Source organism: Leucoraja erinacea, chromosome 34 (genome assembly GCF_028641065.1).
Source record: "Leucoraja erinacea ecotype New England chromosome 34, Leri_hhj_1, whole genome shotgun sequence".
NCBI classification, from domain to species: Eukaryota; Metazoa; Chordata; class Chondrichthyes; order Rajiformes; family Rajidae; genus Leucoraja; species Leucoraja erinaceus.
The window spans coordinates 5898653-5911773 of NC_073410.1; the positions used below are offsets into that span (position 1 = coordinate 5898653).

General features: G+C 38.0%; 1 protein-coding gene across 5 annotated transcripts in view; it reads left to right on the forward strand.

The window, feature by feature from the left end:
- LOC129712939 (prolyl 4-hydroxylase subunit alpha-1-like) overlaps positions 1 to 13121 on the forward strand; it is a 63588-nt gene that overhangs the window by 16600 nt on the left and 33867 nt on the right. For all 5 annotated transcript variants that reach the window (XM_055661729.1, XM_055661732.1, XM_055661727.1 and 2 more), the window contains exon 2: positions 12551 to 12660. In XM_055661729.1, the coding sequence (XP_055517704.1) occupies positions 12582 to 12660 (79 nt within the window). In that variant the 5' untranslated portion in view covers positions 12551 to 12581. The remainder of the gene's footprint in view (positions 1 to 12550; positions 12661 to 13121) is intronic.

The following is a 13121-nucleotide window of genomic DNA, read 5'->3' on the forward strand; positions in this document are numbered from 1 at the left end:
CAGCTGAGTTTTTAAAAGACAATATTGTCTGCGAATGTTGGACTTTTTTTTAACCAAGACAACTTTTTTTTCAGCTCGTCAATTTCCAAAAATAACGGAGCTAGTTCACTACCTCCTGATTGAAATCAAGTTATAACCAATCCACTGTGTAATACAAATAATGTTCCTCATTCATCCGTTGCATTATAACCAATTAGTGTTATGGAACGTGTTATAAGATAACTAACTGCGCAACACCTGAAAGGTAGAAAGTAAGCTGAAAGGAAAAAAGAAGTGCTGGAAAATTGAATTGAAATGGTAGAAATACAGCAAAACTGATAATCTGGCACTCGTAGGACTTTGGTGGTACTTGGCATACTAGTCCTCTAGTATCTGTGGTACTTAGTTAGCAGATTGTACAGACTGCTGGATGTTACACCTATTACACAGTGTTTTAGAAGGTTGCATGGCAGTAAAATCAATTTTCCAATGAACCCATGAGTTTAAAAAAGAGCTTTGAATATACACCAGGCCTTGGCTCCAGCCACAAGCCTCCCTATGTTCCTGATCTGCAGTATTCTAGACCCTAGCGCCAGCTGTATACCGTCGGCTCACAGTCCGGATCTTGGCTGAATTCTGTAAACCCCACCACTGAGCTTTGCCCTCACCTGACCTGCCTGCTGTCTCAACCCTGGCTCGCATTCCAATGTAAGGAGCTGAACCAAATACCAGACAATCATGATTTCTGAACAGTCCGATGCCAAAACCTCAGATTTGCTGTGTTCAGCGAGTGGGGCGGTGTCTGATGAGAGAAACTAAGAGTTAATGTTTCAAGTTGATGACTTCTCATCAGAACTGGGCAAATTCAGGAAAAACTCATAGTTGAAGCTGCAGATAATGTGGGCGGGGAGAAGGAAACAGAGAGAGCAGAGACCAAGATAGTGTGTGTTGCAAATGGTGATGTGCTGGCTGGACCAGTGTGTTGAGGGTTTGTTAATTGCTGATGATATGTCTGGAGGAGATCGAAATAGGAGATGGGGGGAATGGAAAAATTGAAGTGGCCAATTGGTAGTACCTGTAGCAAAAATAGATCCGGACAGGGACTAGGCCACAGTGACGGGACAAAGTTGGATGGAAATTCTGAAGATGGAAGAAAGGGTTCACGGTTTCGGGGTGAAAAGACGGAGACAAAGAAATTAGTATTGAAGCGAGGATGACGGAAGACGACCTCATCATCATGTTGGACTTGAAATTCACTAAAATGGGGGACATAGGATGGAAGTTAAGACCTCTCTGGAGGATGGTTTATTTGGAATCAACGAGGGGAAGATCAGAAGGCATAGCGGAAACATGTTAAGAGGCAACACTGTGAGAGAGATGGGGGTCAGGAAACTGAAGGGTATGAAAAGTTCACAAGAGCATGAGGCTTGGAGTTGCTGAAATTTGAGATCTTTGATACGGGAACGGAATTATTCTTTTGAAGCATGGTGTGTTTCAGAGGATAAATTGGACCTGTCAACTGGGACAGCCATGAGATGGTGAGTTAGTGCTGAACGAGAAAGTGATCAAGATCATGAATTTGTCAACACATGGCAATATTCCATGATTTTGGAATGCAACAAGAACAGTGATTCAAGTTAGACTGGATACTTGAGAATACTTTATATCATGGATAGATTTGAAATATAATGGGTAGGTCTACAATTTATAAGGGCTTTATAATTAATGTGAATTATACTGTTGAATTTATGTGATGATTTATATATAAAATTACAGATCTGCTTCTGAACTGAAGAAATAGTAGCTTATTTAGTTTTTCGTTTGAACATTTGAAATTCCTTCCTGTAGTAATTTTGCTCTTTCCATTTTGGCTTGTAAAGCTTTTCTGGTGTTAAGGGAAGAACTATGAGAATTAAAATTCTCTATGGTAGGGAATAAATATTCAGAAGGCCAATCCTTTTTTTTAATCCACCTCAGAAAAAGAGTGTAAAGATAAAGAGGGAAGGGGGAAGAGAATCAGATCATTGTGAAACAAGGAATAAGTATCACTGCAGATTTATTGAGCAACAACACTGGGTGGTTGTAGCCCAATATTCATAGCCCAAGAAAGTGGACAGTTTAGCTCCATCTGATATACCAACCTGATATATGATCTCCACCACCCAGAAAGGCGAGGACAGCAAAGGCCTACAGGCTACAATATCATCAGGTTCTCTTGGTCTCTGTCCATCTTGAATTGAACATATTCAACGTTACTGAGTCTTGCCTAATAGCACAGTGAGGGTATCTTCAACACAAGGATTGCAAGAGTACATGAAAACATATCAGCACACCTCAAGGGCGTGTGGATGGGCATGAAACGGATGAGAATAACAACTAGCGCATCTAACAAAATGGATAAATTATACGTTAAGGAAAGGAGCAAAACTAATTCATTAGGAGAAGGAAGAAAAGGGAAATCTATGTGTGTGAAATTTGTAATAAAAGCAGGGATAAACCTACTTTTTGTTTTTGATTTGAGGTAGAATGATTTGGTTTTTAGACTGAAAATGTTGCCGTTGACAGCAAAGGGAGTATAACTCATTACTGAAAATTCTTTCTGCAAATAGCTCCAGGGCTCTCCCTCCCTCCCTTCCACACAGGAATGAAGGTACTGTACTGATAAGTGTAGAAAAAAAAAGTCTCTTCCCTGCGTTACTGTTACCTTAGCAATCATACAATGGTTCAATTAGAGGATGGGGGCTCGTTAGACTTAAAATTTGTGCAAATTATGAACAGAGAGAAAATAGTGTAGTGTGAGAGAGCATTGCACTAGTGGAAGAATTAACTGGTCTGATGTATCCTGAGGTGAATGCTAAAGATCCCACTGAAATATTTAAAAAAATAATGCTTTGAGGGATGGGATTCCTGGTATCTAGCCCTTCAACGATAACAATTCAGAAGACAAACTTGTCATTCATTATATTGTTATTATGGGATTTTGCTATATGCAAAATGTCACTTGTTTCCTTGCAAAAATAATCAGACTTCTTTAAAAACAGACTTCTTTCTCCAGCATTTTTGTCTACCTACGATTTTCCAGCATCTGCAGTTCCTTCTTAAAGACTTCTTTTAAAAATACTTTATTACCTGCTTCCCTTCCCCACAATAACCCTCCTGTTCTTCTCTGCATGAATACTTGTTGTCAGGAAAATTTGTTTCACTGCACTTCATTGTGCATGTGACAAATAAATCTGACTATTGACTATTAAAATTTGGATAAGCAGGGAGAATGGGTTTAATGCAAATGTGGTTTCAATGTTGAAAATATATTAACATTTATTTTAGCTATATTATTTCTATTTTGAGTTTGTCACATCAATAGTTTACGAATTAAAAAATGAATTGAGAATTACAACAATTTCAAAAAGTAACACCAGATTAAAGTTTCAGTTTTAGTTTTGGAAGGCAAGCTATTTCTCTGGCATTCAAGATCACTTTTGGAATGGAGAAATTGTACTAACAGTAGCCAGGATCTGAGTGAGATGATTGGAATTTTGGTCCATACAATTTCCTGGGATTGATGATACTGAAGTGTTTGAGCAGATGATGAAAAATATTCTCAATGGAAAATCTGAAGACCTGGTCTGATTATGATCAGAGCTGCCATGGATGGGTTGAATACAATCTAAATTAAATTTATGGGTATATTTTGAAGTTTATATCTCAATGTTAACAGGTACTGAATACTTTTCTTCTCCTAATGCAGGCAGGGAAATTTCTACTGACAATGTTTTCTTCGTGGCCAGTTCCTTTTAGCAATTATTTTGCCTTATTCTAAGTAAACCAGGGTAGTACTGATTGGGAAATTTCTACTGAGAAATATTTTTTGTTTGTGAGAAGAGAATATTTTGTTCATCTTTTTGCTTATTCTAAGTAAACCAGCCAATGACAGTAAAAAAAAAACTAAAATATGTAGAGCATCCATAGTAATGCAAAATCCCAAGTGGTTTGGTGCCGATTTAGGGTTGTGGTTAGGCTTGTGCAGGGTAGTTCATGAAACCTGATTGTTGATGAGATTAACCTAGAAGTAATGATTTTTAGGCTCCTCTACCTTCTTGCCAATAATAGCAGCAAGAAGTGACTGTAGCTTGGGTGATGTGGGTCTTTGATGTTGTCTTGAGGCTGTATTTACTGTGGAATCTTTCACTATACTAATGATGATCTGAGCATTATCCACCACTTTCTGCAGCATCCTTCGTTCTGGAACATTCACAATTCTGGGTCAGGCCATGACACAGCCAGTCGATATGCTCTAAACCGTACATATGTTGAAGCTTGATAGATTATTCAGCATCATGTCAAATCTTCTCAGACTTCTGATCCCTAGTCTTTTTTTAACTGGACTGCACTCGGATAAAAGCTTTTTCTGAAATTGTTAGAAATACAAGTGAATGGAATGAAAGTATAGACCAGCACTAATCCAGCTGAGCAAACTATGATCAAAGGATGAATGATCCATAGCATGCAAACTCTTCCCTATATCTTATTACATGTGACAATAATGAACAAACAAACAGAGATCAATTTCCCAGCTCGTATTCCTACCTGCCACCTACCTGTATATTCCAGGTTTCAGCACAATGAATCAAAAGTTGAGGAGTCAAAACTTGCTCAAATTCTTCAGCACATTGTGCCCAAGGGGAGTGCTGTATAGTGGTGCTCTCCATCAGATAAGAGGTGAAATCCAAAAAAAGTAAGTGTAAATCTGAAATAAAAACATAAAATGGTCCAAACAGTCAGCAGGTCAAGCAGCATCTGTGAAAAGAGAAAGCAAATTTTAGTGTTTCTGATCCAAGACACATGTTTACAGTATTTTCTAGTTTTGGGAGATCAATTTAAATTGTTATATGTGGCTAGAATTTAGGCTTCCTGATGTTTAGATGAATGTTAATGTTTGAAAGACGATAACCAAAGAGCAAACATTCTTCCATCAAAACTGGTCAATCACTTCATAACTTTTGATAGGATATTGCTATATTTTAACCTAGCCTAATTTAATCTGTGCTATCTGTGTTTAAGCATTGCACTTAAGTAGTTTTCTACTTTAGAATTATCTCTGCTCTACTATTGTTCAATTTAAGATTGCATGGGTCTTGATTTTGTGTGTCCATAAAGTGCAGCATTGACCACATATAGTTTGGTCTCCTTTGTGCATAGAACGTGGCATAAATAGATGCTGCACAATGAGATTTGCAGGTTGCTGTGGTTTTGCTTTACACCAGTGCCAGACGACCAAATGCTTGAACAGCTGGTGCTCTGCATAGTTGATACTCATTTGTCAGCGGGCTAACATTAGTTTGAAATCTTCCCCACTGGCAGTGGCTTACTGTGGATGAGATGTATATGCCTTATCATTGGCTTAGACAGTGAGAAAGCAATCTAATGCATTCCTTTCACTAACACCTACACAGCAAAATGCAAGCCTGCACGGAGTTAATGGTGATCCTGGACTCTTTTTATTCTTTAACTTGTAATTCTCTTCCCCACTCCCCCTCAGGATATCCTCATTGGGTGCAGTGCACTTGGCACCAGCTTGATTACTGAAAAGATCACCTAGTTCAATGTCAGTCCACCTTTGAACTCCAGATTTGTTGTCATGGTCTACTCCCTTGGAATTCTTCCCTTCCATTGTACCCTCAAAGAATTGGGCTATTTGCTTATAGCTGGGTTATTGGTTAATGTGTGCCAGCTTGCTTATTTTATGCCTTTGTGCTCAGACCCTTTCCATGTTGAAGTAAATGCCTACTATGTTCTGTGTGCTGCAGCAAAGCAATAATTTAATTGTCCTATCAGGGACACATGACAATAAACTCACTTGAACTTGAACACTTGTTCCCTTCAAGCTTTAACTTGGGCTGGTCTACCTTGTTGCTATATGAAGGCATGAGGGGACTTGCTGGGCGAGAGCATCTGTGCTGATAGGAAGATGCGTACTTATTTTGCCTTTGATTTTTCAGTAGCATATGCTGAAAGAGACAAGTGTACACATGCATATTAAATCCTTTCAGTGTGTGCCCAGTTAATTCTCTTAACCCAATAAACTCATCATCCTGACTTATGCACAATTGTATACCGTTTGCTCTAATGAAAAGTGCATCGCTTCAGGCTCACTACTTGGAACTTCACCATGGCTGGCTGCAAATTTACTGTTGAATTAAAATTCAGGCTGCTTCCCGTTCAGGAACGATCATATCTTGCATTACCACTCTTGAGCCAGATTGACTCCAATTACATTCCACTTGAATGTTCTTGCCAGCTTATGAAGCCCCATTTTCATGGTTGTGTGGGGGAGGGTTGACTTTGGCATCGAGTGCTATCAGTGTACTGTAAATGTATGGCAAAACTTGCATTCACTGAAACTAATAATTTTAGTAAAAATATTTGGCCCATACAATTGCTTCATGAAAGTTAACTTCACATTTCCTTCTGAAAATTAGATGTTAGAAATGCTTAATATGCTATCAGTGCAGATCAGTGTATCTCAACCGCAGTTCCCTGGAACGCTGGGGTTCCGCGAGAGGTCGTTAAGGGTTCCGAGAGAAATAGTGATAAATAGGCTAATCATATGTAAACACATACGGCATATTCTTGGGTATTATAATAAAGTCTTCAACCTGTTATATCATTTAAAAGTATCATAATCATAAGGAATATATTTAGCGACGTTTATACGGCGCCAGTGTGAACCGGCCTTTAGTGGTCAGTGGACAGAAGCTGCACGTGACTGATTTGTGTATCATCAAGTGACTCACTCGAGTACAGACACAAGCATGATCTCCATCAGTCCTGTGTGTGGTTCCTGGCATGCAGGTATAGCCCCTCATTCACCCACGTTATTTAATCATTTTTACCCATCATTTAGGAATGTTATATGAATTTCAAAAATTTAAGTATATTTCTGTTTATTTTTGTAAGTTTATCAAAAGTTTATGTGTGTTGTTCTCGCTCTCTCTTTTTTTTTGTGTGAATGAAAACCTCCTTATGAGGTCTCTTGAACAAGCAGTTTGATTTCAGTTTTTTTATTTGCATTGTCAACGAGAAAAGCACAAGTTATTTTGTGCCTAAACGAGTTATCATAAAAATATATTATGTTTGCCCTATGAACTTTAAGTTTATTAAAGAGAAAGAAAGAGATTAATAAAGATATATAATACTTTTTATGTAAGGGTTCCCTTAGACATGAAAATTATTTCAAGAGTTCCGCATGGGTAAAAAGGTTGAGAATCAGCAATGAACTCAACTCTGATTGGTGAACCTTTTTGTCGTCAATCAAGGATGGCAATTGTGAACTCCTGATTAGACCACTGCATTGGTCACCGAGAATCCTTTGTGGCATTGCAATGGAGGAGAGGAAACACAGAGTTTCACAGAACAAAATGTCATTCGGTCCATTACTGACTTTGCTGTGTTATGGATGTCATTACAAACCCACTTGGTTCACTGATTTCCTTCTGAGGAAGAAATCTGTCATCCTTTCCCAGTCTGTACCTGACTCTGGGCTCTCAAATGCAGTTGACTATTAAATTTCCTCTGCAAGCTTCTCATTTTAAGGGGAGGTAGAAATGGCTAATAAATGTTGGACGACACAGAATTTTTGTACTGTGAGATTGTATGGTTCCAGAATGGAATCAACATTTTCTTTTGAAAGAAACAATGGATTTTTCACTACAATTGGAACTATTGAGCCCCAAAGTTATGGAGTGCTTCAAACTCGGGTCTCTGGATTTCTGATCCAAGTCTTTTAATGCACAGCTCATTACTCCAGTATGCACCTGTATCCTAAAACTATATGAACTCCACTTGAATCAATAGGTGGCTGTTGTCAGACACTATTTGTGTAATGTTTGAATTTGAGGCTTAATGAAATTCAAATGCTTAAGGAGCAAAATTAAATTGGTTATTTGTATAATTTCACTTGAAGCAAACTGCAAACATTGTAACCTAATGTATTCCCAATGCCTCCCCTCCCACACATTAATAGAGAAGCAATATATTTTATTTATTCTATGTATTAATTAATAAATCGGAACGGAACAACTGAGTATTGAATGGCATTACATTAGCATCCAGCTGTTTGCCATAGGAATCATAAGGAAATAGTGGTGCTTTCTCTATTAACAAAAGCTTTCTGTGGCACAATGCAGTGGTATGCAGTACACCCAACTGAGAAGTGCTTAACTTTGAGAGTGTTACTGCTATATTACTACATGAGAGAAGCTAAGATAATTATAATTTTATTTCTATGAATGACATTGTAAGGTCAAGGAGAAGAAAACCATTGGCACAATTTATCAGAATTTACTGGTGCATAGCACATTCTGTTTTCATTTTCCTTCAATCACGTCTTCCAATAAAATTAGTTGCTTCAATGCACCACATAATATGAAAAAATAGCTGAAAACACTATAACATAGCAAAGGATATGCAACTGGATCTTAAAGGGTTGGACAGGCTAGATGCAGGAAAAATGTTCCAGATGTTGGGGGAGTCCGGAACTAGGGGTCACTGTTTAAGAATAAGGTGTAGGCCATTTAGGACTGAGATGAGGAAACACTTTTTCACCCAGAGAGTTGTGAATCTGTGGAATTCTCTGCCACAGAAGGCAGTGGATGCCAATTCACTGGATGTTTTCAAGAGAGTTAGATTTAGCTCTTGGGGCTAAAGGAATCAAGGGACATGGAGAAAAAGCAGGAACGGGATACTGATTTTAGTTGTTCAGCCATGATTATATTGAATGGCAGTGCTGGCTCGATGGGCCGAAAGGCCTACTCCTGCACCTATTTTTCTATGATTCTAGACAACATTCCAACGGTAGTACTGAAGACCTGGACTCCAGAACTAGTTGCATGTTCTACTAAATTAGTTTTGAACAGTTACAGCAATAGCAAATACCGAACTTTCAGGGGAAACTCCCCGGGTATATCAAGTTCACCAAAAAAAAACAGGACATATCCAATCTGGATAATTACTGCTTGGGTAATCTGTTCTTAATCATCAGCAAAATGACAGAATGCATTTCTGAGGGTACTGTGAATAAGTACTTACTCACTGATGACCTGTCATGTTACTGTTTTGCCAGACCCCTTCTGCTCCAGACAACTTTACGGTTTTGAACCATATATGGACCACAGAACTAAATTCTAAAGATAAGACGAGAGTTACTGCCCTTGAATCAGCATTTGACTGAGTGTGGCAACAGGGACTCCTGATCAATTTGAAGTTGAAGGATATCATGTGTAAATTGCAAAGAAGTCACCTGTATATTTGAGTTCAAGCTTCCCACTCAACAGTAATCCGTAGAAATACTGTAGAAATTCAGTCTGAAGAAGGATCTCGACCAGAACCGCCATCTGTCTATATTCTCCATAGATGCTGCCCAATTTGCTGAATTACTCCAGCACTTTGTGTCCTTTTGTGTATTAACCAGCGCCTGCACTTCTTTATTTCTATATTTTAAAATACTGAGTAGTTTAGGAGGACTGATTACTGACTCCTTCTGAATTGCATACTAGACTTTTGAAAAATAAAGGAAGAAAATACTTAACTGTGGATTCTCTTCAACATGTTTTTATATATGTATTGTGAAAAAAACCAAGCTGCATTAGAACAAAATATTAGGCAAGGTGGAGTATGTCAAAGACTCTGGGGTGGATTTGCCCAAATGTCTTTCAAAGGTTGTTATAGTACCTACCTCAACTACCTCCTCTGGCAGCTCGTTCCATATATACCACCCTCTGTGTGAAAATGCTATCTCTCAAGTTCCTATTAAATCTTTCCCCTCTCACCTTAAATGTATATTCCCTGGTTCTTGATTCCCCCACTCTGAGTAAAATATTACATTCAACATATCTATTTCCCTCATGATCCTAAACGCCGCTATAAGATAACCCCTCATCCTCCCTGCACTCAAAGGTATAAAGTTCTAGCCTGCACAACCTCCCCCTATAGCTCAGCCCCTCAAATCCTGGCAACATCCTCGTAAATCTTCTCTGAACTCTTTCCAGCTTACCATCATTCTTCCTGCAGCAGGGTGACAGAAATCTGCACACAATATTTCAAATACGGCCACACCAACGTATTGTACAACTGTGACATAACATTCCAACTTGTATACTAAGTACCCTACTTATGAAGGCCAATGTAACAAAATCCTTTGTCACCCTATCTACCTGTGACGTAACTTGCAAGTAACTATGCACCGGCAATTCCATATCCCCAGTTTCCTGCCATTCACCTTAAAGGTCCTGCCCTGGTTTGGCTTCCCCAAATGCCCACCTGCCCAACTGCTCAAGATCCTGCTGTAATTTTTAGTAACCATCTTTGCTATCTACGATACCACCCACTTTTGTGTTATCTGCAAACTTCTAATCATGCCTTGTATATTACATTCTCATCTAAATAGTTGATGTAAACCACATGTAGCAATGGGCCCAGCACCGATCCCTGAGGCACTCCAGTAGTCACAGGTCTCCAGTCTGATAAACAATCTTGCACCATCACACTCTGGTTCTTTGCTTAAAGCCAATTCTCTAATCAGTCAGTTAGCTCTCCCTGGATCCCATACAATGAAACATTCCAGAGCAGTCTATCATGCAGAACCTTATCAAATCCCTTGCTGGTCCATATAGACAACATCTATGGGTTTGCCTTCATCAACCTTTTTGATTCCTTCAAAAAACACAATCAGGTTCAAAAGACATGACCTCCATCATACAAAACCATGCTGATATCCTTAATAAGCTCTTGTCTATCCAAATGCATATTCTATCCCTTGAAATATATCTTGATTAATTATGATGGATCTTTTATATCCTAGCCTAATTCTATTTCCTTACTTTAAAGTCAATAATATTATCTTTTTATAACTTTGACAAATTAAAAAATAGATTTCAGTCATGTTTCGCCCAATTCTTACTATCCCAAGAAAGTTTGGGTAAGTGTGTGCCCATAAAGTGCTAAAGATATTTGGGAGGTTAGCCATCATTGGTAAGAGGAAAAAAATGTTTAGGTTGAAGACCTTTCATTAAAACTGGAAAAAGTTAAGACATAAAGATAGACACAAAGTGCTGGAGTAACTCAACAGGTCAGGCAACATCTTCTGAGAAAAAAAGATAGGTGACATTTCACATTTGTGTCCCGACTCGACACATCACCCATCCTTTTTCTCCAGAGTTGATACCTGATCCGCTGAGTTACTCCAGCACTTTGTGTCTACCTAAAGTTAAGACATAATTAGTTTTAAAACATTTTCTAAAGCATATTTTAAAAGTCCTGAATATCCACCTGGATTTATATGCTCAAATTTCGGGCCTTGAAGCTAATCTTTCTAATTGGGGCAAGAGCCACAACTTGCATTATACGTGAGTCATAGAGAAATATGCACCAAGCTGGAGTGAATGTGACCAGACACATCATATGTAAGTACTGCATTTCAACTTAATGTAGATCATAAATCTCATAGAATATTTCATCACAATCCAAGCATCATACCTGCAAAGTTTATGTGCAACGTATGTACATCACGGTCATTTCATGTTGATTTTTGTTGTCCTTCTCCTTTGATGAGAAACCAGACAATCACAAGTTGCCAATCAAAAGGTTAACTTCCTGTATCTAAAAACATCAGCCACACCTTAACTTTATCTGCCCCATCAAAGTATAATTTCTAAATGTATCAAAAATAATCAATGATTTTCTTACAGAAAATAAATCTGCAAATGTGGAAATATGATATTTGAACCGCAAAGCCATGATCTCCCTTGTGGCCGTTTAATTGTCCACCACTGTTCATGATTGGATGTGGTGTGAGTGCAGAACGTTTGAAGTAAGGCGGGCTGCAAAACAACAACATAAAATTGGAATAAAAATAGAAAATTCCGGGTTGTACGGAACAAATCAGGCAGGCTCTGTGGGGGGCAGAAATATTTCACTGTCAATGGCTTTCATTGTTTAATTACTGAAACCACCATCTTGTATCTCATTTTGAGAAAACAATTGCTAATTTTGAATACTGTTTATGCAACGAATTGCAATGATCTGATATGAAGGTGAAAGAAGATTCAATAGAACTTTCAAAAGTCAATCAGGCTTATTGTTGCAGGAGAAATGTTACCAAAATGTGAAGAACTGAGGATTGATTAATAGCTCTTTCAAATAGTTGGCCAAGATGTGATGGTTGGAATAACCTCCTCCTGTGCTTTATTATTGTAAGATTCAATAATCTGTAAGTTAGAACAAGTAATCTCATTTATTAATGATGCCACGGTAAAGATAGTTTATTCAGCTACATCATACAGCATGTGCTGGAAAGTGAAGCATTTATTGCCCATTCTTAACTGCAAAAATATGAAATGCCTTCTTTAATCCTTGCGGTCCTTCAGGTGAAAGTGTTTCTACAGAGTAATTGGGTAGAGTGTAAGCTTATTAAAATCTATTTTAATAGCCTTCAAATAATTCAACCTGGCCAAGTTACTTTCATTATTGGTCGTATTTCTTCTCTGAAATGATTATTTCTCCTCCACCTTTGCAGAAGGCCCATATTGTGCCAGAATAAAGCCAACATGGCATGGGTAAAAATCTGGTGCATTTTAGTCCTGATCTCCATCACCCAGGCGCATAACGACTTCTACACATCAATTGGTGAGCATGATCTTCCTTTTTTTTTGTTTCAGTATTAGTTGCTAATAAAAATATATTATTTCTCTATAATTTGAGTCATTTCCAGAAGGTTAAAGCTAAGGATCTTGTATTAAAGTTCACACCAATGGCCAATGTCTCACTAATTCATAATGGAAATCTAAAATTAAACAGCTTATACTTCGCAGGTCTAAGGCAGTTAACCCTGTTTCGCTCTCCTCAGGTGTTACCTGGACAGAGTGTTTCCAGCATTTTTTTTAATCATAGTTGTTAAAGAATATTTCATGTTAACTGTCCAGGCACATTTTCTGTAACAACCTGAACTAAGCATCACATGAAATTATAAAACAAAGCACTAAGCAGTATTATATGAAGAAGACTGGAGCTTTCAATGTAAAGAAAGAGTGATCATTTCATTAATGGAAATTTTTTTTAAAACACAGCAAATGTTGACACTCTGAAAT